Source organism: Scyliorhinus canicula, chromosome 1 (genome assembly GCF_902713615.1).
Source record: "Scyliorhinus canicula chromosome 1, sScyCan1.1, whole genome shotgun sequence".
In the NCBI taxonomy this organism is placed as follows: Eukaryota; Metazoa; Chordata; class Chondrichthyes; order Carcharhiniformes; family Scyliorhinidae; genus Scyliorhinus; species Scyliorhinus canicula.
Window position 1 is genome coordinate 134,830,662 of NC_052146.1, and position 26,597 is coordinate 134,857,258.

The window sequence follows — 26,597 nt, forward strand, 5'->3', positions numbered from 1 at the left end:
TAAAGTGCTGCGACAGAACCAAGCTGGCATTTAAATCTTATCCTATCGTTTTGTCTGCAAGAAAACAATTATAACACATTTGGCTTTGTAAACATCACTACTGTTCAAAGTTCCTAATTCTTCTGTTGCATGGGCATTTACAACAAAAGCTTATCTCCTATGAAATTACTCACTGTTTTGAGTCAGAAGACAAACTAATTTTATAATGACTGTAGCACTATAAAATGTAACATTCAATGCAGTTCTTTAATTGGTGGGAGAATGTTTATACAAGTCCTTTCCTGTTTATTGTAAAGGAATATCCCTGAGCAAAGTTCTCTGCTGCTAAATGGAACTTTGCTCATTAATGGCTTCTGCATTTAGGCCGTAATGCTTGCCTGGAACCAATGTTCTGACCTTTCAACTTGCTTTCTTTTAAGAGATGCTAAAAACAAACAGATATTTGTAGTCAACAATTACACACCAGCTGATGCTCAGAGAAACCCGTGTGAAAAAAGCATGATGGTACATGGTCATTATGTTCCCTGAAATTTGTTGCCATTTAAAATAATACTTGAGCAAATCAGTTGCAAGTGTGACATACATGTCCCTAGTATAATACGATGAACCCATGGTCCACAAAATCTTAATTATACAAAATAGTTTTGACTACTTTTACTTTTTTTCCCTTCTCATTAAAGATCACAATAGAAAAAGGTGTTAGGCCCCAACAAACAAGCTTTCTTTTCATAGATTACCCTCACATCATCATATCCACATCCTTCAAAATATGTCTCATAACTCAACAATATTCAAATTTTCTTCATTCATTGTTCAGAATATCATTGCACAGACATTGAACAGGCAGCCAATGTTCACATGGAAACAGAGCTGCCAGCAGACTCAATCCTATTGAGACCATCAGTGTGAATGTTTAATAGAGTTACAGTAACTTGTGACGCAAAGGATGGGTTCAGCCTTTCGATTCTATGCTGGCTCTGTATCGAGAAAGCCAGTCAGTCCAATTCCCCAGTTAATCCCCGTAGCCCTGCAAGGTTATTTCCTTCAAGTGCCCGTCCAATTTTCCTTTGAAATCACTGGATTGATTGCCCTTCGGAGAAAATAAATTGTTGATATTTAATAGGAATTACCAGGCACAAAAGGCATTCTAAAACCACATAGTACATTTTGTAATTCAAAAGCAAAAAACATCTTAGCAAAAAAAAAAAAAATGATTAATTTGAAAATAGACTCAGTTGATGCTTTCAACAGGAAGTCAGTCATGTGAGGGATGACTTCAAATTATCACAACAGAAAACCAGAATTAAAAAAAATAATTAAGCACATGACTGAAAAACCCATTTTTGAATTTATCACCATAACTTTAGTTCTTTGCTAATTTATTGTATTTTCAAATGCAATATAATCAAATCTGTTCATAAATCAGGTTCTATGTAAAATCTGACACGTTATGCATACCAACTTCCCTGCCCCATATTAAAAAGGAAAAAATCACATCTAGCTCCCAGAATCACAGCCATCTGTAAGAACCTAGGATTTTTTGGGAACTTTTCATTTTCCAAGCCATTGAAATATTACTCGGTAGATGATTTACTGTAAATTCACCGAGTGTGACTGCTGCAGTTAGCAATCCTTGATAGCATGTGATAAAAGATCAGCTGAAAGACATGATGACCTAATCTTTAGAGAACCATCAAAATGCAAGTGGCACAGATGACTGGTTTATACCAGTATGTATAAAGTTCTAAGCATTTGAGAATATCATGCCTGCCTTCCTCCACCTACTCATTTCCTTTCAATTTTAGCTTGAGTACTGTATTAGTCTTAAATATTATAGACGATGGAAAAGCAAACATACACTTACGATAGTAACACGTTGTTTGTAATAGAAATCCAGATGTACTTTTGTCATTTCCAATTTTTCTGCCCCTTTCACATATCTAAATCAGCCTATCACCATCTCAGAATTATTCCACTAACCCAAAACAAAATTAACCGTATGGCACAGTATCACACTTCTTGTTAAATCAAAAGCAAAAAGATTAAACTGTTAACCAATTGATTAAAACTAGATAGATCTTCACTGAAGTTCCTATGCGCATGCATCAAGGCAATTAACAATATTTGGTTCTTAAAAAGTATTTGCTACACATCAAATCACAATTACTGTAGATAAAACAGCAAGATCTTTTGCTCAAAAGTTATTTAGAACCATCATCAAAGGGAAGCAATAAATTAAATTTTGATTTTATCCCTAGTTACTGAAAATAAAGTTCACCAAACAATTCTATAGCTCTTGTTATTCTTACGACAAAACACTCATCAATAAAAATGCAACTTTCCACAATAACAAGCAACTTGTTAAAGGCGCAACAACAAGCAACTTTAAACTTATAATATACAACTTAAAGCTAACCAAACTATTTTGCAGCAAACCTCAAAAGTACACACTGCCCTGACAAATTCAAAACACGTAAATAACTTTTTTAATTATTTTAAGTGTCCTGATAACACAGGTACTACATAAAGTACACCATATCGCTTGTAAGGAATTCATTTGGATGCAAGTACAAAGACACTACCATCTGCAAATTAATAGATCAAAGCATATATTTCTTAAGATAATTAATAAATAGAATGGTTAGGTTTTGATGAGACTTTTTTTTTTTTAAAAAGGTTGAGATGAAGTAGCCAAGTGGAAATGTTGAAGGGAGCTCCTCATGATACTGATGAACTGAAACCTGCCAGAAGGAACAATAGGGGAGATGGAACATACATGTCAGAGGACTGTTGGACTCGAGGTGCAGGGTTATAATGTGACCTATTCAACCATAGTTACAGCATTTCCAGTCTTTGGCTTCTCTTCTGCATCCATCCCTTCACAGTGCCCCAGATTTCTATATTTGTCCACACCATCTCTCTCCACCTCTTTCATGGTACCCTGCAACCCGGAGAACAGGAAACCCCACAAAAGTAATTGTCCAAAACTCTTTGTGGCTTCAAACTTTTCTTTCTCTAACCTCTTCTACTACTTCGTGAAAACTTTACATTCATTCAATTGGGCAGCACAGTAGAATGGTGGTTAGCACAATTGCTTCACAGCTCCAGGGTCTCAGGTTCGATTCCCAGCTTGGCTCACTGTCTGTGCGGAGTCTGCACGTTCTGTGTGTCTGAGAGAGAGAGAGAGAGAGAGAGAGAGAGAGAGAGAGAGAGAGAGAGGAGAGATGAGAGAGAGAGAGAGAGAGAGACGAGAGAGAGAGAGAGAGAGAGAGACACAGAGAGAGAGAGAGAGAGAGACACAGAGAGAGAGAGAGAGAGAGAGAGAGAGAGAGAGAGAGAGAGAGAGAGAGAGAGAGAGAGAGAGAGAGAGAGAGTTTCCTCCGGGTGCTTCGGTTTACTTCCATAGTCCAAAGATGTGCAGGTTAGGTGGATTGGTCATGCTAAATTGCCCTAAGTGTCCAAAATTGCCCTTAGTGTTGGGTTGGGTTACTGGGTTATGGGGATAGGGTGGAGGTGTGGGCTTATGTGTTGTGCTCTTTCAGAGGGCCGGTGCAGACTCGATGGGCCGAATGGCCTCCTTCTGCACTGTAAATTCTATGATACTATGAACTCCAGCCTCAGGTGCACCCCTGCTTCCTTTACAACCATCACTGGCAGATTAATCTTCAACTGCCAGGACCCCAAAGTTCCAGAATGTCCTCCTTAAACCCACCTATATTTCAGTCAGTCTTCTTATTTTGGTTGGCAACAACCCACTATGGCAGTGGTTCTCAACCTTTTTTAACCCATGGACCCCTTTTCCTCTTAATTTTTTTTTGTGGACCCCCATAGCCATTCCACAGAAAAAAAAGCTTCTTATATTTTTCACTAACAAAAAAGTAAAGGAATTGTATCAAATATTAAAGAAATAGTAAATGATTATGCTTTATTTTGAAGGAAAACTAATTTATTGCAAATAAACATATTTAACAATTAAATTCTATAGAGCATTATGTACACTAGTAAATAATTCATAATAAACCATTTTAAGATAGGCCTCAGTGAGTAATTAAGAAAAAAATGCAGATTTATTCAATGAGATCCCTGTGGTTGATGCTGCTCAGCGAGTTTTTTAATATTCGGTTCCATCGCGATCAATGATAGTCGAAGATCACCCTTTTTCACAATGTCGAGTCTATTACGAGCTTTGGATAATAAGTGAAGAACACGACTAAATCCTGATTCAACAAGGTAAGATGATGGAAAAGCTATAACGTAGAGCTGTGCTTTATCCCAGAGTAGTGGGTACTTTTTAGCAGTGTCATTTGCGTGCAATATTTCATCACTTTGTAATTCAATGAGGGTCTCCTGTAAAGAAATGTCTACATCAGCAGCATTAACTTCAAAAGGAATTGCCACCCAAGTTGGTATATCCATCATGAGTAGGTCACTAAACCGAGCTTGCATATTTTCATGCAAATTTTCCAAATATTCAGCATACAATGCAAGGTCATCATCGTGCAAATCGCTGCTAATCGAGGTCAAACAAGGAAACTGTTCAAATGCACGACGTCTGATATTAATTTTGTACAGCGGCAGTTTTCTCAGAAAAGCAGTAATAGCACCTTTACTGGATATGAGATCAGAATGTTTTCCTTGGAGCTGTTTATTAAGTAAATTGGTTTTTTCAAATATATCAGATAAGTAAAATACATCACATTTAGCTGCAAGCAGTTGTTCTCTAAGCTGGGTGTTAGCCAGAAATAAGACAATAGAGTCCCAAAGTTTAGTAAAACGATGAAGACAATTCCCCTTTGATAACCACCTCACCTCAGTATGCATTACAAGGCGTTCAAACTCTTCTCCATTTTCTCTGCAGAATTCACGAAAGAGGCAATCTCGAAGAGAATTTGATTTAATATGGTTAACCACTTTTATCACAACACTAAGGGCATCATGCAGACGTCCGCCCAATTGCTTTGCAACTAAGTGTTGACGGTGTATCACACAGTGTATGCAAAATACTTCGGGGACAGCCTTTTTCAAGAGTGTAATAAAACCTTTGTATTTGCCAGTCATGGATGGTGCACCATTAGTAGCACATGCAATTATATTTTTGAGTGGAATATTGCTTTCCTTGAAATAAGTAACAACTTCATTAAAAATTGTTTCACCTTTTGTGTCTGTCCTAAGACTTCTGGCAAAGAGCATTTCCTCTCTGGGTCCTTCATAAACTCCTTCAGCCCTCAAGGTAAATTAGATAGATTATAATCTCTCTTTGACCTTTGTCAGTGCGAGAGAGAGAGAGAGAGAGAGAGTCTAATTTGTTCTGAAGTAGAATTGCTCTATGGACCACTAAAATATCACCATGGACCCCCAATTCGGTATTTTACTTGTGTGGATCCCCAGTAATGTTACATGGACCCCCAGGGTCCATGTGGACCCCGGTTGAGAACCATTGCACTATGGGTATCTGGGAGTGCAGATTTACTGAAGTGGGACGGCCTTCCCCAATCGTTGGCAGGCCGGATGCAGGCAGTCAAGGTGAACATCTTGTTGCTCTTTTAATTTTTATTTCAATGCCGACCGGTCTATTAGCTGAAATCATTTTTTATGGGGGTGGATAGATTGGTTTCATCATTTGTGGGGGCAGGTAAGGTGACAAGGATTAGGACGATGATATTTCAAAGAGAGCAAGAGTCGGGGGGGGGGGGGGGGTCTGGCCCTTCAAAACCAGTTATACTATTATTAGGCAGCAAATACTGAGAAGGCGCAGGGTTGAAGCAGGGAGATGGAGGCTTTGTGGGTGAGGAAGGAGGCAGGCTCTTGTAATGGGTTGGGGTTGCGGGCGCTGGTTCCGATCCAGTTTGCCCCAGGGAAGTACTCGGGGGATCCGGTGGTGGTGGCCATGCTGAAAATGTGGAGGCCATTTTGGGCAGCACTTTAGAGTGTGGGCGAGGTCAAGGTTGATGTCGATTTGAGGAAACCATGGGCAACATGGACCTGAGCCAGGATGGATGCAAGGTTCCTGGGATGTGAGGAGTGATGGAAATGAAAGACTTATTTTTAGAAGGACGGTTTGCAAGATTGGAGGAGGTGGGGGAGAAATTTGGGATCCCGTGAGGGGACGTTCTCAGGTATGTGTAGGTGCTGGATTTTGCAATAATGGTTTTTCCAACATTTCCGGTGGCACCACTCTCCCTCGTTGCTTGGGGGGGGGGGGTGTTACAGGTGTTGTGGTGGGGGGAATCTCAGTGATCCATGGGAGAATTCTGGAGGAGGATATGGTGTCTCTGAAGGGGGTTAATGCCAAGTGGGAGGAGCTGGGGGATGGCGCTGGACGAGGGGCTGTGGTGTGAGGTGCTGTGGAGGGTGAATGCCTCAAACATGGGCGCAATGCCGGGCCAGTTGAAATTTGAAAGACTAAAATTGATGGATATTTTTTCTAGTTCTTGTGTTCCGAATCCAGCCCATCTGATTTTTATGGTGTCATCTCCTTCAACTTGGGAAGATGAAAAATAGATGGAGCAATTAAGCTGTAAACTATGAGTGCTATCGAGCAGCCTTGTCGCGCCCGACTTGGGACACGGCGAGGCCGTTAAATCTCACAAGACACCTCTCGTGAGATTTGAGATACTCAGGATGCCTTACGAAATCTAGTGAAACATTGCAATCTGGACCTCACTAGGCAGTTAGGTTCATTAAATAGGTCTGTGACGGATTCTCCCAAGGCCTGGGATCGAACATACGCACCTGGGAGACCTCGCCATGGTGCAGTTTAGCACTGGTACACTCTAATGTGGACCAGGTGTAACTGCAGCTGGGAGGGTGTGGTTCTCCCAGGCCATCAGAAACCCCCCCCCCCCCGGCCATCAGAACCCCCCCCCCTGTGTCAGGGCACTGAGCAGGGTGGTACCCTGGCACTCCTGCTGCCACCCAAGCACCTTGACATTGCTGCCCAGGGTGGTGCTGCCAGGGGCACTGTCAGGGTGCCCTGCCCTCATGAGGCATGAGGTAGGGCTTAAGGACCCCCAAACAGGCAAGTTGGGGAGACCCGGAGGCCGCGTGAGGGGGTTTAGAGAGATCGGGGAGATCAGGATGGCATTTGTGATCAGGTAAGAGCTGCCTTAGTGGGGTGTTCCTCGCAAACGCCAAAAGAAAAGCCCCATTTGATCATGGGTCATTCTTAACGCCGCAGGCATCAAGAAACATCCCGTTAAGCCCAACCAAAACAGGACTCTGTTTTGATTCCCGTTAAATCATGCCCTATGAGTTGCAAATGTAACTCCCTAAACCGCACCCTACGAGTTGCAAATATAACTCCGCTGATTTAAGTTATCACTGTTACCTATTTTTGGCTTTCTCCACTGTTCCAAAGAAATTCAACAAAAGCTATCCAGGTTGTACCTCGTCTTTCTATTGGGCACTTTATAACCCTTGGCCATAATATCAACTTTACTCATTTGAGACTCAATTCTGATGAAAGATCGACAAGTGAAACATTAATTTGTTTGTTTCCATGATAGGATTGAATGACCTGAGTGTTTCCAAGATTTTCTGTTTTTATTACAATCATTTGTAATTTTGCACTTTCAGGGACGAGTGCCAATGAAGTCAGAAAGGACAGAAAAGTGCAAATAGGACAAACTGTGACTATGCTAAATGTTGCAAGTTTGTTTTCCTACACCAGAGCTCAATGTGCCTCAACCACTGACATGCACATGGATTTCAGTTCCAACCATTGATACCATCTTAGGTTAATGGGCATTGCTACTTTCCTAACATTTATTTGCATATTATAGGGAAGGTCTTTTTTCTGAGGTAGCAGTTTCAACTCTTATAAATTGATTCAATACCCCAGGTCAAAAATAAATTCAAATCTGGGCTCCTGTTCTGCTCGCTCTGGCTACAACATGCATAAGGGCATCAAGCAAGGACAAGGTTGGGCTTGACTGCAAGGCTCCTATGGTCAATATTATTGTTGTCATTCACTGTGTTCACCCATGAAAAATAGTTATGGTCACCATAAAGTTGTTAATTGATGCATTCAGCAAAAGGAACAAATTGGCACAGAACCCAAAAACAAACTGTGCAACAATATATTTTTGCATTTGGTCGGCATTAAGGAAATGTAATCAAGGATTCACAAACAAAAATGCTGGAAAGATTCAGGTCTGGCACCCTCTGTGGAGAGAGAAACAGACTTAACTTTTCAGGCTGATGACCCATCAGAGTCTTTCCAGCATTTTTGTGGTTTGGTTTCAGATTTCCAGCTCCTGCAGTATTTGCTTTTGTGGCAAATTCAATATTTGATAGTTCAAGCTAAAGAAATAAATAATTGGAGTGTTTTGTGGAAATCCTCACCCAGTTGCAGAACAATTTAATAATGTATTTCCTTCATCATTCTGAATGCATGCAGGACTGTTCAATATGCCAAATAAATAAAGGTATAAAACAAGATATTATATTTGAAAATTCAGATCACTAAATTTTACATATTTTACATGTGGAATAGTAAAATTTCTGCCCTCCTTTTCTGAAGGCAATAATACATTGCATTACTATCGAACAGCCTGCCAGTACCTCATTCACATAGCCATCCTTCAGAAGGGAAGCTATACAAGATGTGCTACGAAAGAATTGGATCACAGAAGGAAACTTGACTAATCCCAATCGTATGTCTACACAAAATGCCTTTCCAGATGTTTGCTAATGTCACTACACAGCAAGCAAGAACATGTACCCTGGTTGGATATATCTTTTTGCAAATAAACCGTGAAATGCAAACCGTAATATTGCAATAACAGCCCTGACTGAGATCAGCTAATTCATTATAGGGAGAGCTGAACTTCCCAGCCTGCATAACACCGTATAATACCATACCATGGGCGTGATTCAACTAAAAGGAAACACGTGGCTGAGGCCGCAAAGCCTCGTTTTCAGCACTGAGGAGCTCTATTTGCCAGAATGTCTCAGTGCAGGAAGAGACCTCAGAGTGCCCCCAATCTCCAATGCACTATGGGAGGGCCCCTACCCCCCAACACCCACGCAGGGCACCTCTGACCCGACTGCCAGCACCCAAAAACTCCCAGCCTGGCACTGCCAGGGTACCACACTGCCCAAAGGGCAAATACCTGGGAGATCCCCAGAGTGCCATTCCATCTGGTCCCCGTTTGTGGAGACCAGTGCTGAACGCCACTCATCAGAAGTCTCCGAGGCAAGGGAGATAGATCCCAGCCTCGAAAACTCAGGAATCTGCACATTAAAGTGAGACTAGCTCTCGCTTTAATATGCTAATGTACTAAAAAGTGATCCCACACACAATGGCCGGGATTCACATCGCAACATCTCACGAGATTGAATTCGACCTCGCGAGGCATTGCGAGCCAGGTAGATCCCAGGAGCAGGGTCTCCCAGTTTTAATCAGCCACACTGCGTTGCGGCGAGCTGCTTCGGCACAGCATGGCCATTGCATCGTGCCCCATGTTTATCAAGTTCAAGAAAACAAATAAATAAATTTACGCCCATCAGCAGAAATTACACCATTCAGTTCATACTGCAGGTGCATGGACGAGTGAAAAAAGACAATGCAAGAGGAGGCCAGATCTGTCAGCAAATTGTCAAGTTTAAAATTTCAGTGTCAGTATCAAAAAAGTATCAGCAAACTGGTGGTGTGGTGGTTAACACTGCTGCCTCATGGCAGCGAGGACCCAGGTTCGATCCCGGCCCTGGATCACTGTCCGTGTGCACATTCTCTCTGTGTCTGCGTGGGTCTCACTCCCACAACCCAAAAATGTGCAGGATTGGTGAATGGGCCATGCTAAATTGCCCCTTGATTTGAAAACAATAATTGGGTACTCTAAATTTTTTTTTTTTTAAAATAGTATCAGCATCATTCTGCTACCCATGGGGTTACTGCATGATCAGCTCAAAACTAAGGCCAAGCCAGAAGCCAAGGTGGACAGCCTATAGACAACTGTGAAGAGCGAAAGATCAGTATTAACCTTACCAAGAAATTATGGATATCACCCCAGTCAGATGCAAGGAATTATTAGGGCCTGTTATACCAAAATGAGACGGGTGCAAATCATCCTTATGAACCCAAAGGCAGAGGTTCAGCATACACTGGGAACCAAACAGTATGTGTGCTCTTTATTAGGAGGATAAATTATCTCTGAAAATAATTTAAAATAAGTTCCAAGTTGGCTTTTCGCATGAACATTATTTAGCCTCCTGAGTATTATTTCTGCTTCTAAACATTTTTATTGCTCTCACAGAAACAATGCCCTGCTTTAAAACTAATATTTACCATCTCAAAATAAATTCCTAATGGTCTATAACTATTTGTTCCAGTAACTAGATTTTGGTAACATTTAGAAGAGGTTCTTTGTTTAACTTAAAAAAAAACACTATTAAACAAGATGTTTTGCAATGCAGTAAGAATCCATTTATAATAAAATCTCATTTCACATGACACCTTGTTCTATCATGAGCCACAGATTAAAAGTTGCTGAATGAAAGCTTGATTTCTTAACCTGATAAGCTGAAAGCAAGTCCAGGCGGATAAAATAGCTCAAATCTGGAATTAATACATCTAAACATCCAAAAGAGGAATTCAGATGCACAGGTCTCACAGACATAGTGCCATTATGATAGAAACACATTCAAATCTGAACAGAGTGTCATTTATAGAGGTGTGCACCTCCAATGATCACTTTACTGTCTCTGTTACACATTGGTGTGTTGCTGCAGTACAGTGGCACAGTAGGGCAGCACGGTAGCACAGTGGCTTCATAGCACCAGGGTCCCAGGTGCGATTCCCTGCTGGGCCACTGTCTGTGCGAGTCTGTACATTCTCTCTGTGTGACACGAATATTACTTGCAATTTTTATTCACCCAAACCCAAATGCTGATCATGGCTTGCTGTAGGGGAAATTGGCTGCTATATTATCTCATAATTATGAATGGAACTGAACATTGCAATCACAAGTGAACACCCCACTACAGGCCTTAGGATGGAGGCATGATTGTGGATAAAGAAGCTGAAGCTGGTTGGAATTTGGATACTATCCCTACTGCCGTGGGCAGCACGGTAGCATTGTGAATAGCAAAATTGCTTCACAGCTCCAGGGTTCCAGGTTCAATTCCAGCTTGGGTCACTGTCTGTGCGGAGTCTGCACATCCTCCCCATGTGTGCGTGGGTTTCCTCCGGGTGCTCCGGTTTCCTCCCACAGTCCAAAGATGTGCAGGTTAGGTGGATTGGCCATTCTAAATTGCCCTTAGTGTCCAAAATTGCCCTTGGTGTTGGGTGGGGATACTGGGTTATGGGGATAGGGTGGAGGTGTTGACCTTGGGTAGGGTGCTCTTTCCAAGAGCCAGTTCAGACTCAATGGGCCGAATGGCCTCCTTCTGCACTGTAAATTCTATGATAATCTATGATAACTCCTGTCATAATGTTCTGGTGGCATGATGATTGGTCTTCAACAACCATATTCCTTTGTGCTTGGTATGACTCAAGCCAATGGAGTTTTCTTCCCCCGCCGCTTGGGGCTCTTCACATAACTTCATTGAAGCCTACTTGTGACAATAAGGGAGTATTATTATTATTACAGTTTTTAAACTAGATTCTTCGAAGGCACAGACAATCATACTAGTTGGCACAAGAAATCACACTCTCAACTATCTCCGAAATTCAGTTGTCTATGTTTGAGATGCAGAGCAAAGGGATCCCAGTGGAACCCAAACTGAGCATCACTGAACAGATTATTGGTGAGCAATTGCCAATTAATAGCAAAGTCGGTAATGCCGACCACCACTTTGCTAGCTGTCAGTCGGCTGATGAGGCATTAACTGCTGGATTGAATTTATCTTTGGTTTTCGAGGACAGACTATATCTGGGCTACATCCCACATTGTAGGGTAGATGCCAGTGTTGTTGCAGTGCTAGAGCAGTATGGTTGGAGCACAGCTGGTTTTGGGTGAAACTCTTCAAGATGTTATTGGGTCCCATTGCTTTTGCTGTACCAGTGTTCCAGGTGGCGTGGGTCAATTAGTTGCTAGTGGGGACAAATGGTGGTCAGATGAAAGAAGCAAGGAGGAGGAATAATCCGTTATTGATTGCACCTACAGACACCAACTGCAAACACCTCTTATGTAAATCGCATGGATCTCATTTCTCCAGCGCAAATTCACAGCTTATTTGGAAATGTTTTACACTATTACAACTGAATGTAACCTCAATTTATAAGTAAAAATGTGAAAATAAAATATCTCCAATCTAAAGATGGCACCATATTCTCAGCTTCTCTTTCTAGTTCCTGGCAGAAGACTTTGCAGCCAACTCCAAATGCTTTACATAACAAGAATAAACATTTCTGTGGATTATAAATTCTAAAAGTATGAACTGTAGCAGCTTCAATTACATGATTTGCAAAAACTTCCTAAATCTTTATGCATAACATTTGTTTCCACCTCAGGTACTTGGGTCCCAATATTACAAACACCACACTGCAGTTAAATCAAAAAACTGAAGTCATTACATGCAGACAAAAAATATGATAAAATTCACCACAGGCAGACTTAGTTCTTCTTGTATTCACAAATGGAAGACAGAAAAAGCAAAAAAGTAATTTTCCTGAGCCCATTAAGTACACGAGAATCAAATGCGCACTTATTTTCACCCTCTTTAAAATTCTATCCATTGTAATAAGCCAAATCCAATATTAATGGTAATGAAAAATGATCTTGCAAGGTTATCAAGGAATATGAAATCAAGTGGATAAATGGGGACACAGACAGGACTGGAGGAAGAGACACAGCCCCTCCCTTGGCCAAGACTCACACAGAGCACTCAAAGAGCCCGAACTGAGACACAGAAACATGGTGAAGATCGGCATCAGCGGATTTGGATGCATTGGTCATCTGGTCTCCAAGGAGGCCATTGCCAATGGCAAGTTGGAGTTGAATGGTTTTAATGACCCATTCAATGTGAACTACATGGTTTACATGTTCAAATATGACTCTACCCACAGATCGTTCAAAGGAACAGTCAAGGTCAAGAATGGGTAACTCGTCATCAATGGAAAACATGTCAGCATTTTCCAGGAGCATGACCCGACCAACATCAAGTGGTGCGGCGCCAGGGCTCAGTACGCAGTACACCATGGGGGTCTTCACCACCCTCGAGAAAGCTTCGACTCACCCGAAGGGCGGTGCCAAGCGAGTGGTCATTTCTGCCCCGTCTGCCGATGCTCCCTTTTTCGTCGTGGGTGTCAATCATGACAAATTCGACAAGAGCATGACCATTGTCAGTAATGCCTCCAGTACCATGAACTGCCTCGCTCCTCTGGCCAAAGTCATCAATGACATTGGTGAGGCTTTGATGACCACTGCCCATGCCTACACAACCACCCAGAAGACAGTGGACGATCCCTCCGGGAAGCTATGAAGAGATGGTAGAGGCACCCATCAGAACATCATTCCTGCTTCAAATGGTTCTGCTAAGGCTGTGGGCAAAGCCATCCCTGCTGACCGGGATGGCTTTCCGGGTGCCAACTACTAACGTCTCTGTGGTTGATCTGACCTGCCATCTGTCAAAGGCTGCCAAATATGATAACATCAAGGCGGCCATGAAGGAAGCTTCTGAAGGACCCATGAAAGGAATCCTGGGATACACAGAGGACCAGGTTGTGTCGACTGACTTCACAGGGATTCACATTTCTCCATCTTTGATGCGAGTGCCGGGATTGCGCTAAATGATAATTTTGTGAAACTTGTCTCCTGGTCCGACTGTGTTTGCCTACAGCAATAGGGTCATTGACCTGATAATCCACATTTCCACCAAGGAGTAAAGGTGGAAAGTCAGCCTGGCGACCCAGAGGCTGCTGCGTTTCACACTGGTTAACCCCCCCTTGATGGCCCTTAACCTGCACATTCAACTCCCTCATCACATTGACCCTCTCCAGGAAGAGAAAGTTCTGACTGTTAGACAAGGCAAGAAATACACCTAAATAAATCAAAAATTGTAGGCATTTAAAAAAGTGGATTATTGAAGATACCGAGCAGCTGTGATCTAATTGAATGGCACAACAGGGCAAGTGGTCTATTCCAGTTTCTGTTGCTAATGATTAAAATCAAGTCTCCATATTCTGAGCGGCATAGTGATACAGTGGCCTGCACTGCTGCCTCACAGCTCCAGGGGCGCGGGTTCAATTCCAGCCTCAGGTGACTGTGTGGAGTTTGCACTTTCTCCCTGTGTCTGTGTGAGTTTCCTCCAAGTGCTCCGGTTTCCTCCCACAATCCAAAGATGTACAGGTTAGGTGGATTGGCCATGCTAAATTGCCCTTAGTGTCCAAAAGGTTGGGTCGGGTTTCGGGGATGGGGTGGAGGCATGATCTTAAATAAAGTGCTCTTTCCAAGGGCCGATGTAGACTCAATAGGTGGAATGGCCTCCTTCTGCACTGTAAATTCTATGATTCTATGATCCGAAATTGTACAATTTCATAAATAAAATTATTTAATCAGATTACCAAGTTCTTGCATTGGATCCATACACCTTAAATAATGACTTTGAAGGACTCAAGGAGCATTTAAAATATTTTTAAAATAGTAACGGTTTTGACACAATGCTTGACTACGAACACCGGCCATAACGACACTTTGCATTACAATGAAAGTGTGGGGGGGAAAATTCAAATTCACTCACTCTAGTCATTTTAAACAAAACCGCAATCTAGTTTTAGCTGCAGCGCTATTTAACATCGAATTCTATGCTACAAATCACAAACTGTCAATCAGCCCCTTCAAATCGTGCATCCTGCTTCTGGTGAGATTCAATAGGTTTACATTGTTATTTGAAGCAACTTCTAAAGCAATCCCAGGCCTCCTTGCCAATGCGCACGCACTGGTCCCAATAGCTCACTCTGAACTGTGTTTCAGGCTCCTGGTCAGAGCTCTCGCAGGGAGGGAGGCAGGCACAGGAATACTGCATTGGTGTAACGGGTTCAAATTGACCTTTAAAACACATCTCCGTATATACAAGTCTATTATGATAGGTAAAATGTGCAAGTGGGTGTCTCTTCAGGAACGCGTGTTAAATTATGAATGCTGCAAAGTACTAACCGCTGCATGGTATATAGTGACTTTAAATCCAATTGTATGCCTAAAATTACATTACATAGAAAAGCGAGCAACCTCAATGTACTTTAAATGAAGCGATAAATTGGAGAGCAGGAAGGTCAGAAACGGGGGAGGGGGATTTTTATCTGCCGTTTGTGAAATCTCAACTGAATGAAATTCATCCAGTTTCGTTCTGGAAATAGTGTGGTATTGTGCACTGATTTAGCGGACAGATCTATTGCATCACCAGATTAAGAACATTCTGAACAATCTTTCTTTGCCCACAAACATCCTCTTCCTATTGTTCAGTAAAAGTCTGAACTTGCAATGCAGCCACCTCCCTGGGCAGGTCTGTCACACCTTGTCTCAGACCGGTAGGATGAAATAAAAAAACAGGTCCCAAGTTTCCAGTAAGAACAACCATCAGAATTAAAACGTTATCTACAAATCTCGCCGTTCACTTGCGTGAGCAATTTATCCATCAATCCGGTACATTTAAAACTAAATGGTAGTTTGCTGATTAAGACAAAGAGATTAATTGCTCTTCCTGTAAATAATCTACTTTCCAGCATCCGGATTATGCGACTAGTTAATATCAGACAGGAAAATAATTAATTTCCATTTCAAAAAATCTATTAAACGTCCGACAAGTACACATCGAATAGGACAAGTAACAAACCTCGCTGAACCCCAGTAAAATTTATTTCGGAAATGAGCCTTGGTGTGAAAATAAAAACACTAAGGACTGTCACATGAATAAGAAAAAAGGGCGTCGTGAATTTAGGGAAGAATTATGTCCAAACAAAACCGAGAATCGAAGCCCTGCAGAACTTGACAGCATCTTTCTCATTTCTGTTTTCAACTTGGGGGCATTTGAACAATTAATACTGGATTTGTGCCACTTACAACAACAAAAACAACCTTCTCGGCGATTAATTAAACACCTCGGGTCAGATGAAAAGGAACAAAAAAAAGGGGGGGGGGTGAGGAGAGTGAGAAGAAAAGGGAAAATAAATGTACAATTATGGCAGGGACATGCCGGTGCTGCTACGAATGTGAACGTTCAGAGGGTAAATTTCTATTTCTATCGGGGTGTGAACCTTTTGATGGGATGCCGGGCGGTAGGTTTCGCCCCGAGAAGCGGTTATTCCAGGGGAGAGCTGCCCATTACCTTTGTATCTCTCCAAAACGTCCTCATAGGCCTGAACATACTCCTTCTCCTCGGCGAAGGTGGTCGGTAGCTGACCCGGCACATAGCCGGCCATGGTGGCAGCAATCCTCGCCGCTTCCCCGGTACCAGAGATCCGAGTGCAATCGGCCCCGCTCTCACCGGCTCACAAACACGGAGTTAACCCGACTTCCCCGGGCTCGCTTCCAGCCAGCGCCGCGGGATGGGAGTGAAACTGCAACGGACTCCCAGTCAGCTCTTCCCGGGGATGAGTCTCCGCCCCGCCGATTCCCTGCCCTTTCTATATATTTTTTTTCTGCTGATGAATGGTTTAGTCCCCCCGCCGGCAAATTGTTTGGCAGCGCCGCCCGGAGTCTGACTCACTCTCGCGCACAGGCCGACTACATTCCCCAGGAGCTGAGGAGAGTCAGAGCGCCGCCTCTGGGCTCCCGCCGGCTCAACGGCCAACTGGTGAAGGGGGGGGGGGGGGGGGAAGCGACGGCGGCCAACAACCACAATAACGTCAGGTGAGATTATGGAAAGATCAACCAACTACATTCACTGCCAGGTGACATTCTGCAGAGATGCACCAATTGCATCACTAAGATGAGATTCTGCAGACATCAACCAATTGCATTACCCCTTTGAACCATAGACTCCCCACTGTGCAAAAGGAAGCCATTTGGTCCATCGAGTTTGCAACAATCCTCCTATATCCCTCTAAGGGTGCTCTTTGTAAGGGCCGCTGCAGATTCGATGGGCCGAATAGCCTCCTTCTGCATTGTAAATTATATGAGTCTACCACTTTCCATTCCCCTGCCCTATCCCTGTAACCCCAGCTAACTGGCACATCTTTGGGCACAACGGGGGCAATTTTAGCAAATCCACCTAACCTGTGCATCTTTGGATGATCGGGGAAATGCTGGAATCTATTATTGAGGATGTTATAGCAGGGTTCTTAGAAAATCCTAATATAATTAGGCAAAGTCAGCATGTTTTGTGAAAAGGAAATTATGTTTGACCAATTTATTAGAGTTCTTTGAGGAAGTGACAAAGCAATGTGGATAAAGGGGAATTTATAGATGTGCTGTACTCAAAATTCCAAGAAGCATTTAACAAGGTGCCACATCAAAGATCACTACACAAAATAAGAGTTCATAATATAGGGGCGACATATTACCGTGGATAGAGGGTTGGTTACCTAACACAAATCAGAGTAGGGATAAATGGGTCATTTTAGGATTAGTAACCAATGAAGTGCAACAAGGATCAGTGCTGGGGCATCCAGACCTCCAATGAATGAAATGGATGAGAGGAACAAATGTATAATTGCTAAATTTACTGATGTTACCAGGATAAGTAGGAAAGTAAGTTGCAAAGAAGATATAAGGAGTCTGTAAAGGGTTATAGATGGGTTAGGTAAATTGGCAAATGTGGGAAAATGTGAACTTGTCTACTTTGATAGGGAGAATAGAAAAACAACATTATTTAAATGGAGAGAGATTACAGAACTCTGTGGTACAGAGGGATCTGGTTGTCTTGTTTGGCAAATTGTTTAAGTTAGCAGGTACCGCAAGTGATTAGGAAGACAAATGGAATGGTGTTGTATGTTGCAAGAGGAATGGAAAGTTATAGTAGGGAAGTTTTGCTACAGTTGTACAGGATGTTGATGAAACCACATCTGGAGTACTGGGCTGTTTTGGTCTCCTTATTTAAAAAAGGACTGTAGAGAATATTCGCTCAACTGATTCCTAGGCTGAAAGGACTGTCTTCTGAGAAAAGGTTGGACAGGTTGTGTCAGTGTCTATTGGGGATTAGTGGTGATCTTACTGAAATATATAAAATCCTGAAGGGAGTTGACAGGGTCGATGTTGAAAGGATGTTTCCTTATATGGGAGGGACTCTTAACTCAGGGACACCGTTTAAAAATAAGGGACCTTCAATTTAAGAGAGATGAGAAATTTCCTCCCAGCATGTCATTGGTTTGTGGAATTGTCTTCCCCAGAGAGCAGTGGAGATTGAGTCATTGAATATTTTTAAAGCTGAGTTAGATACATTCTTGACTGACAAGGGAGTCAAAGGGTATAGGTGTAGACAGGAACACCGAGGCCACAATCAGATAAACCATGATCTTAGCCAAGTGGAGTAGGCTCAAGAAGCCAAATGTGCTACTCCTGCTCTTAACTCATATGTTCCTAGGTGTGATTATAGAGAGAGCCAACCACTCACACGACTAGCAAAGAAGAATAAGATAGGATCAACCAATCACAGCATTGTCAGGTAAGATTATTATGAAATGTATCAATTACATCACTGCCAGATGAGATTATGGGAGATTAACCAATCACCTCACTAGAAAGTGAGATTTATAGGGCAATCAGGCTATCACATGACTGCATGGTTAAATTCTGGTGCGTTCAACCATCACAACATTGTCACATGAGATTATGGGGAGATAAACCAATAATATAGCTCTGAGATTAGATTGTGGGGAGATCACCCGATCCTATCACTGGCAAATGAATTTGTGATGGGCTCAGCCAACCACATCACTGATAGGTAAGTTTATGGAGAGATCAACCCATCACATCACTGATAGGTAAGTTTATAGAGAGATTAACCAATCACATCACTGGCAAGTGAGATTATTGTGAGATTAAATAATCATATCACAACTAAATGAAACACCAAACAACCACATTTGCCATGTACGGTTGTGTAAAGCCTAAAGATCATATTACTTTGAATCTGCATGTGGGCTCGGAAGGCATTCGTTTGTGTGGTTGAAGTTTTCCTTAGTGGTTTGGTCAACAGAGACAATGTTAACAGCATTATGATATAATTTTATACATTTTCTTTGTTTTTAATAGTTTAGTTGTTTTATTAATTACGTCCTCTAAAAAAGGGATTTTTTTTTTCTTTTTGAAGATGCTGAGACAACCCAGAGTCTCGTTGTTGGTTTATTTTGGAAAAACATCTTTCAGAAAAGTTGATGTAGAATCTCCAGCACAGAAACACCGTTTGGCCTCATTGATCTATGTTTATACTCTAATATCTATTCCCATACTGCCCCTGTCCCCAATGCTCTATTCCTTTTGTCCTCAAACCACCCCTTAATTACATCACTGCTAACTACTTCAACATTTGCAAGTGGCAGGAAGTTCTATATTCTTATCTTTCTCTGTGTAAAGACATTGCTCCCAAGTCCTTTATTTGACCTCTCACTACAGGTGCCTTTTATTTAGTCTCCAGGTTTTGGATTAACCCAACATGGAAACAATTTTACCACACACACCCTATTTAATCTCTTCAGAATTTTACAGACCGCCAAGAAGTGCAGACTTTTCTTTTACAGATAAAGTAACTTCAGGCTGGTCTCACTTTCCCGATCGCTGGGCCCTCTCAATTTTGGAAATATCCTTGTAATTTGTTTTCTGCATTTTCTCCAGTGCTTCCACTTTGCAATATGGACACTAGAACTGCACACAGTACTCAAGTGCGGTCTCGCCAAGCTTCTATATAAATTTAACCTTAGCTCACTGATTTTGTTTTCCATTCCTCTAATTTTGAACTCCATTTTTGTTTCCACTCTTTATGATATTATCAACTGGCTCTGCTATTTTTAATAATTTAGCTATTTGTTTTTCTTGATCCCTTTGTTCCTCCAGCCCCTTTAGTTTCATACCCAAGGAAGGTTATACTGACTATAGGGGGAGTGCAATGAAGGTTCATTTAGTAGGCCACAGACCAGTCTGAATCAAGTAGGTAAAAGAAAATGATGTTTATTGCAAATTAATTATATTTACAATATACATCATATCACAGCCGGGTCTGCTCTTTCGGTTCCCTACCTGGCTGAATTTATATAGTACTTAATCATGAATGTCCTCCGGCTCCCCGCCCCCTTAGCCAGAGCTCGTAATCGGCGAGACTGAAGGGGAGACTGATTGCTTCAACCCCGTAGGTCTCCTGCGGGTTATAACATCCATCCCCCCCAAAGTCTGAAGACTCTTCTGACCACTGCGGAGCAGGAGGGCACCGGACTTTCTTCACCTGTAGCTGTGCTTCCTGCACTTACGGGGCCAGATCAGGTGGCTTATATCTGGATGGCAAACGGCACTTCCATTCGGAACGCCATGGTGGAGGTACTGTCTGAGGCTGTTGCAGTGCTTGCTCCCCATCGGAGACCTCCGGCACCTGGATCTCTATGTTGGAATCCATATCTACGACCTCTCTCATTTTGGCTTCTTGACCCTCTTGAGTTAATGCTCGAGCCTCTAATGGAATCGGATTTGGTTTGACTGCAATTTTGCTCTCCCGAGGAACTTTTTGTAAGACTGGGCTCTTGGACCTGATGTAACCGATGTGTTTTTCATGACACGACCCTTTGCCTGAACTTGATGTGATATTGGCCCTGTCTGGCAGACGTCTGTTTCTGAGATCCACTGGGCGCCGTCTACAAACTTGCGAAAATAGATTTAGTCACCTGGTACAAACAGTCTGGTCGGCTTTTGTCTAACTGGGCAACATCTTTGCTGCTCCTCCTGCAGTGTACTTTCCGGCCAATATCAATGAAAACAAGACTAAGATGGGTTCCAAGCCTCTGGCCCATTAGCAATTCAACCAGTGCTACCCCAGCCGCAGCATGCGGACTGGTCCAATTGCAGAACAAGAATCTGGCCAGTCATGTCTATTGATCCCGAAGTCTGCTTTTTCAGTCCTCAATTGACTATGCACTGCCCTTTCTGCCAGCCCATTAGATGCTGGGTGATATGGAGCCTTACAGATGAGCCAAACCCTGTTTGCCTGTGAATTTCTTACTAGCGAAGGGCATTCCATTGTCAGTAACCAACATCTCTGGGTATTGAAAGACAGGAGCAGCTATTCAATGGTCACCTTTGCGGTGGTCGACAGCATTATATGGACTTCCAACCACTTAAGAGTGGGCATCTATCATGAGTAAGAACATCAGACCTGAAAGGGACTGGCATATTCGGCATGTAACTGCATCCAAGGTCATCCTGGCCATTCCCATGTTTGAAGGGCCGCAGCTCACCGAAGATTCTGTTGTTTCTGACAAAAAGTGCATTGTTGGTCTACCCATTCCATATATGCGTCCAAGCTTGGCTACCAAACAACGGTGCGGGCGATCTTTTTCATTTTGGACACCCCGGGTGCCCGTTATGCAGGTCCCTCAAGAACAGGTCTTGGCTCTTACTCGGGACGACGATGCACACACCCCACAAAAGGATGCCGTCTTCTCCACTAAACTCGGACATTTTTGTCGAGAATGCCTGTGAGTTGTTGGCAGTCTTCTATGATGGCCCCCAAAGAGAACTCTGTGTCAAAGTTTTGAAAGGACCGGGTGGGTTTGTGTCGACTGATGGACTTTGAACGCTGAAACAGACAATGAGTCCGTAAAATTGAGCGTGCCTACCACCTCATCAGTCCTGGGAGGTGAAGACGGGTGCATCAGCAAAGGCAGTCGGCCTAGCGCATCCGCCTTCATGATCTGGGTACCTGGATGATGCTCAAATGAGTACTCATACAAAGCCATCAGGAGGGCCAACGCTGTATCCCGGTGGAGGTAATGGGCTGTCTTCTTTAAAAAGACCCAGCAGCGGCTTATGGTCCATAATGATTGTGAACCATCAACCATACGCATACTGTTAAAATTTCTTTACGGCAAAGACAACTGCCAGACCCTCTTTCTCAATTTGCGCATAATTTCGCTTGGCCACGGCTAGTATCCCAGAGGCGAAAGCGATCTGCCGTCTTCCATGCTGTGTGATAAAACGGCACCAATGCCGTACGATGATGCATCAGATGTGACAATTAGTTGTTTGGCGGGATCGCTATGCGTTAACAAGCCAGAGGAAGTCAATTGTTTTTCCACTTGTCTGAACACTTCACCCTGCTGCTTTTTCACATATTCCTGGTTCCTTTTTAAGAGGTGGTATGGGGGGGCTAACATGGTCAAGAGACCAGGGTTGAACTTTCCATTACAGTTCATCCACCCAAGAAAAAACGCAATCCGTGGTATTTTCAGGTGTAGGAGCGTGTTGATCATACGTTCCCGATGACCAGGGGTAACCCCTCACGGTCCACTCGGTTGCTCAGATGCACCAATTCCCTCATGTGGAACACGTGGTTTTCTCTCCGCATGCAAACGCCCGTCTCTGAGAAACTTGGTCCAAATTGCTTAAATGTTCCTGTTCAGTTGCCCCTCTGACTAACACGTCGCCCAGATGCACTACCACCCACGGCAATCCTCTCGGTATGTTTTCCATTACTTTCTGCAAAATTACACAGGCCGACGACACTCCAAAGGGCAGTCTGGTGTACTCTTATAGGCCTCTGGGTATTTATAGTGACATATTTATGTGAGGCAGAATCCAATTCTACCTGCAAGTATGCTTGGTTCATATCGAGCTTCGTAAATGAGTATCCACCAGTCCATTTTGCATATAGATCCTCAATGCGGGGCACCGGTTAATGATCAGCTGGGAGGCCCTGTTGACTGTCAACTTATAGTCCTTCACACAATCTTCTTTTTTCCTTTTTTTATATTTTTAAATAAATTTAGAGCATCCAATTCTTTCTTTTTCCAAGGAAGGGGCAATGTGGTGTGGCCAATCCAGCTACCCTGCACATCTTTGGGTTGTGGGGTGAGACCCACGCAAACACGGGGAGAATGTGCAAAGTCCACGCGGACAGTGTTCTGGAACCGGGATCTAACCTGGTCCTCGGCGCCGTGAGGCAGCAGTGCTAACCACTGGGCCACCGTGCCGCCCAGTCCCCACATAATCTGACCGTCTTATCTCCTTTGAGTTGGCGAAACACACTGGTCTAATGATCCCAAGGCCTTTGAACCGGCTTAGTTTGGCCTCAGCTTTCGCTAACAAAGGGCCGGACGAGCCCTAAAGCACCTTGGTTGTGTGTCCGAATCAACCTGTATTTTGCCATGGCCCCTTTTATTTTTCCCAGTCCTGGCTGGAAAACCTCAGGGTATTTCCCTAGCACTTCGTATAGGCCCCTGGATCTCATTTGGAAAATTTGTTGCCAGTGCAGGTGTAGGCACTTTAGCCACTTTAGCCTAGCAGTCTGGGGCCGTGATCCTTTACTATGATCAATGAGAGTTGCACCGACTGTTGCACAAAAATTACCAAGTTTATAGTGGTTCGCGCAGGGTTGTTAAGAAGGCGTACGGTGTGTTAGCTTTTATTGGTAGAGGGATTGAGTTTCGGAGCCATGAGGTCATGTTGCAACTGTACAAAACTCTGGTGCGGCCGCATTTGGAGTATTGTGTGCAATTCTGGTCGCCGCATTATAGGAAGGATGTGGAAGTATTGGAAAGGGTGCAGAGGAGATTTACAAGGATGTTGCCTGGTTTGGAGGGAAGATCTTATGAGGGAAGGCTGAGGGACTTGAGGCTGTTTTCATTAGAGAGAAGAAGGTTAAGAGGTGACTTAATTGAGGCATACAAGATGATCAGAGGATTAGATAGGGTGGACAGTGAGAGCCTTTTTCCTCGGATGGTGATGTCTAGCACGAGGGGACACAGCTTTAACTTGAGGGCAGATAGATACAGGACAGATATCAGAGGTAGGTTCTTTACTCAGAGAGTAGTAAGGGCGTGGAATAACCTGCCTGCAACGTTAGTGGACTCACCAACACTAAGGGCATTCAAATGGTCATTGGATAGACATATGGATGATAAGGGAATAGTGTAGATGGGCTTTAGATTGGTTTCACAGGTCGCGCAACATCGAGGGCCGAAGGGCCTGTACTGCGCTGTAATGTTCCATGGCTAACGGTTTGCCGGTGTACGTTGCTAACCTTGCCTTGGTGTCCCGCAGATCTAACTGTTGCACCCCACTTTTATCCTGTTGAGGGTTTGTTTTCCAATAACTGAATCCGCGGCTCCTGTATCTCGTTCCATGTCGAATGCCTGACCATTAACTTGCACAGTTATCTTGATGGGGACCACTCGGGATGCTGCAATGCAAATCAACTGTATATACTCCTCCTCTGACTGTCCAGGTGGCAAGTGGGAGCCCTTGTTTGGAGCCTGCCTCCACTGGGATGCCAGGGTAGCTGGCTGACTTGTGTCTTGCGCTTCCTGTGGCTGCTGTGTCCACATGCCCCTCAACGCCTGGGCTCCCTCTTGACAGACCCCGGGGAGGTATCCCATTGAGACGTTTCAGTCCTTGACCAACAGACCTGGCCTCTAGGGTACTTGGTCCAGGGCAGGGTTTCAGTCTTGTGGGGGGCACTCGCCGGGAGGGGGCGCATCCTCGGGTGTTTCCCTCCATACCCTGGATCTCTTACACTCCTCTCTCACGGGAAAGCAACATTTGCACAGCCTGCTGAAGGTTTAGGGCCCAAGCAGTCTCGCAGCATTTCAGAAAGAGAATTTCCGCATTCACAAAAGTCAGCCAGTTTTCGTAGCCGCGGTTACAGGCTCTCGTGAGGTCCTCTCTGCCGCGTCGAAATGGTATCTCTGCATTATAATGGATGGTTTAGGGTTTAAGCGTTGTGCTACTAGAGTTACCAATTCTTGAAAAGTCTTAGTATCCGGAGCTGTGGGATATGTAAGGCTCTTTATCACTCCATAATTATGAGCCCTACAGGCAGTCAGTGATATCACTGTCTGTCAATCATCACCTATGCTAGTGTTCGCACAGGAAAAGTAACACATGCATTCTGCGTACTGTGTTCAATCCTCTATGCTCGTGTCTAACACATCCAATCTTCCGAACAAAAGGCATTTTCGTGATAGAAAAAAAATTGACTCCAACTTTAGGCTACTAGTGGAAGGAGGTGGTTGTTCATCTGAAAGTGTAGCAGCTTCGACAGTAGTCCAGTCTTATCCTCGTTGCCAATTTAGTAGGCCGAATCGAGTAATGAAATGAAATGAAAATTGCTTATTGTCACAAGTAGGCTTCAAATGAAGTTACTGTGAAAAGCCGCTAGTCGCCACATTCCAGCACCTGTTTGGGGAGGCTGGTACGGGACTCCTCAACGACTCCCCCTCAGACTGATCTATTTCCTGTAAGAACACTATTCACGGCGAAAGAAACCTGGGTGCAATTCTCCCATCGGGAGACTAAGGGCGAAATTCTCCGCCCCCCACGACGGGTGGGAGAATAGCGGGAGGGCCTTCCCGACATTTTTCCCGCCCTGCCGCTATTCTCCCACCCCCCCGCCGAAGTCCCGACCCGAATCGCTGCCGCCGTTTTTTTACGGCCGGCAGCGATTCACAGCTGTTAGATGGGCCGAAGTCCCAGCCCTTTCCGCCGTTTTCACGAACGGCAAACACACCTGGTCTTGCCGTTCGTAAAAACGGCGTCACCAACTCGCTTTTTATAACCATGGCACCGATTGGCACGGCAGTACCACGGCCGTGCCAAGGGTGCCATGGGCCCGCGATCGGTGGGCACCGATCGCGGGCAGCGGGCCCGATGCCCGCGCACTACTTGTCCTTCCGCCGCCCCGCAGTATCCATTCGCGGGGCGGCTGAGGGGCAACCCGGCCCGCGCATGCGCGGGTTTCGCGCAAAAACGCGATGACGTCACCCGCGCATGCGCGGGTTGGAGTCTTCCAAACTGCGCATGCGCGGCTGACGTCATATGGCGCGTCAGCCGGCGCTAACTCCGGTAAGCGGGCTTAACGATTTTCGTTAAGCCCGTCTTGCCGGAGCCTACGGCGTCGGGCTGCTAGCCCCGACCGGGGACCAGAATCGGTCCCCCGTCGGGAAGGGGCGCGCTGCCGTAAAACCCGCCCGGGTTTGACGCCAGCCTTACGATTTCTCCCGTTTTGGGAGAATCTCGCCCTAAGTCCCGACGCCGGAGTGAAAACTGGAGTTTCACTCCAGCGTCGGAGGCCACTCCCAGCCCCCTATTCCCATGCCCTTGGGGGGCTAGGAGCGGCGTCGCATCATTTACGTGCGCCGGGCCTTGGCACCGCATAAAAGCGGCGCCACGTAAATGACGCGGCCGGCGCCGCATAAATTACTCCACCCGCGAATGCGCAGGTTGGCCGGTGCCAACCAGCGCATGCACGGTTGCCATACTCCCCGCAGCCGTCCCGCAAGAAGATGTCGGATGGATCTTGCGGAGCAGCAGAGGAAAGGAGGTCCTCCTTCAGAGAGGCCGGCCCGCCGATTGGTGGGCACCGATCACGGGCCAGACCCCTTTTGATGCCTCGCCCGGTGCAAGAACCCCCCTCCCCAGCGTTCCCGCGCTGTTCCCGCCGGCAGCGACCAGGTGTGGACTGCGCCGGTGGGAACCTGTCGTGTTGTGCAGGCCGCTCGGCCCATCTGGACCGGAGAA

The 26,597-nt window shown here is 44.4% G+C and overlaps 2 protein-coding genes and 1 pseudogene across 6 annotated transcripts in view; 1 reads left to right on the forward strand and 2 right to left on the reverse strand.

Annotated features, from left to right (window-relative positions):
* The window catches only part of macf1a (microtubule actin crosslinking factor 1a), an 837,043-nt gene that overhangs the window by 686,058 nt on the left and 124,388 nt on the right, over nucleotides 1-26,597 (reverse strand). Inside the window, exon 1 of one of the 5 annotated variants that reach the window (XM_038800551.1) lies at nucleotides 16,267-16,659. The exons of the other annotated variants lie outside the window; for them this stretch is intronic. Coding sequence (XP_038656479.1) covers nucleotides 16,267-16,360 — 94 coding nt within the window. The 5' untranslated portion in view covers nucleotides 16,361-16,659. Of the gene's footprint in view, nucleotides 1-16,266; nucleotides 16,660-26,597 lie in introns of those variants that run through there. 5 annotated transcript variants of the gene reach the window in all.
* On the reverse strand, nucleotides 4,068-5,277 carry LOC119967723 (protein ZBED8-like). The gene has a single exon (XM_038800611.1). It carries the CDS (start codon nucleotides 5,188-5,190, stop codon nucleotides 4,072-4,074), a length of 1,119 nt encoding a protein of 372 aa, XP_038656539.1. The 5' UTR covers nucleotides 5,191-5,277; the 3' UTR covers nucleotides 4,068-4,071.
* Nucleotides 12,858-13,828, forward strand: LOC119967732 (annotated as a pseudogene).

What these genes read in the sequence shown, in the direction of transcription:
- LOC119967723 (XM_038800611.1), bottom strand. Translation starts at nt 5,190, where the DNA reads ATGCTCTTTGCCAGAAGTCTTAGGACAGACACAAAAGGTGAAACAATT.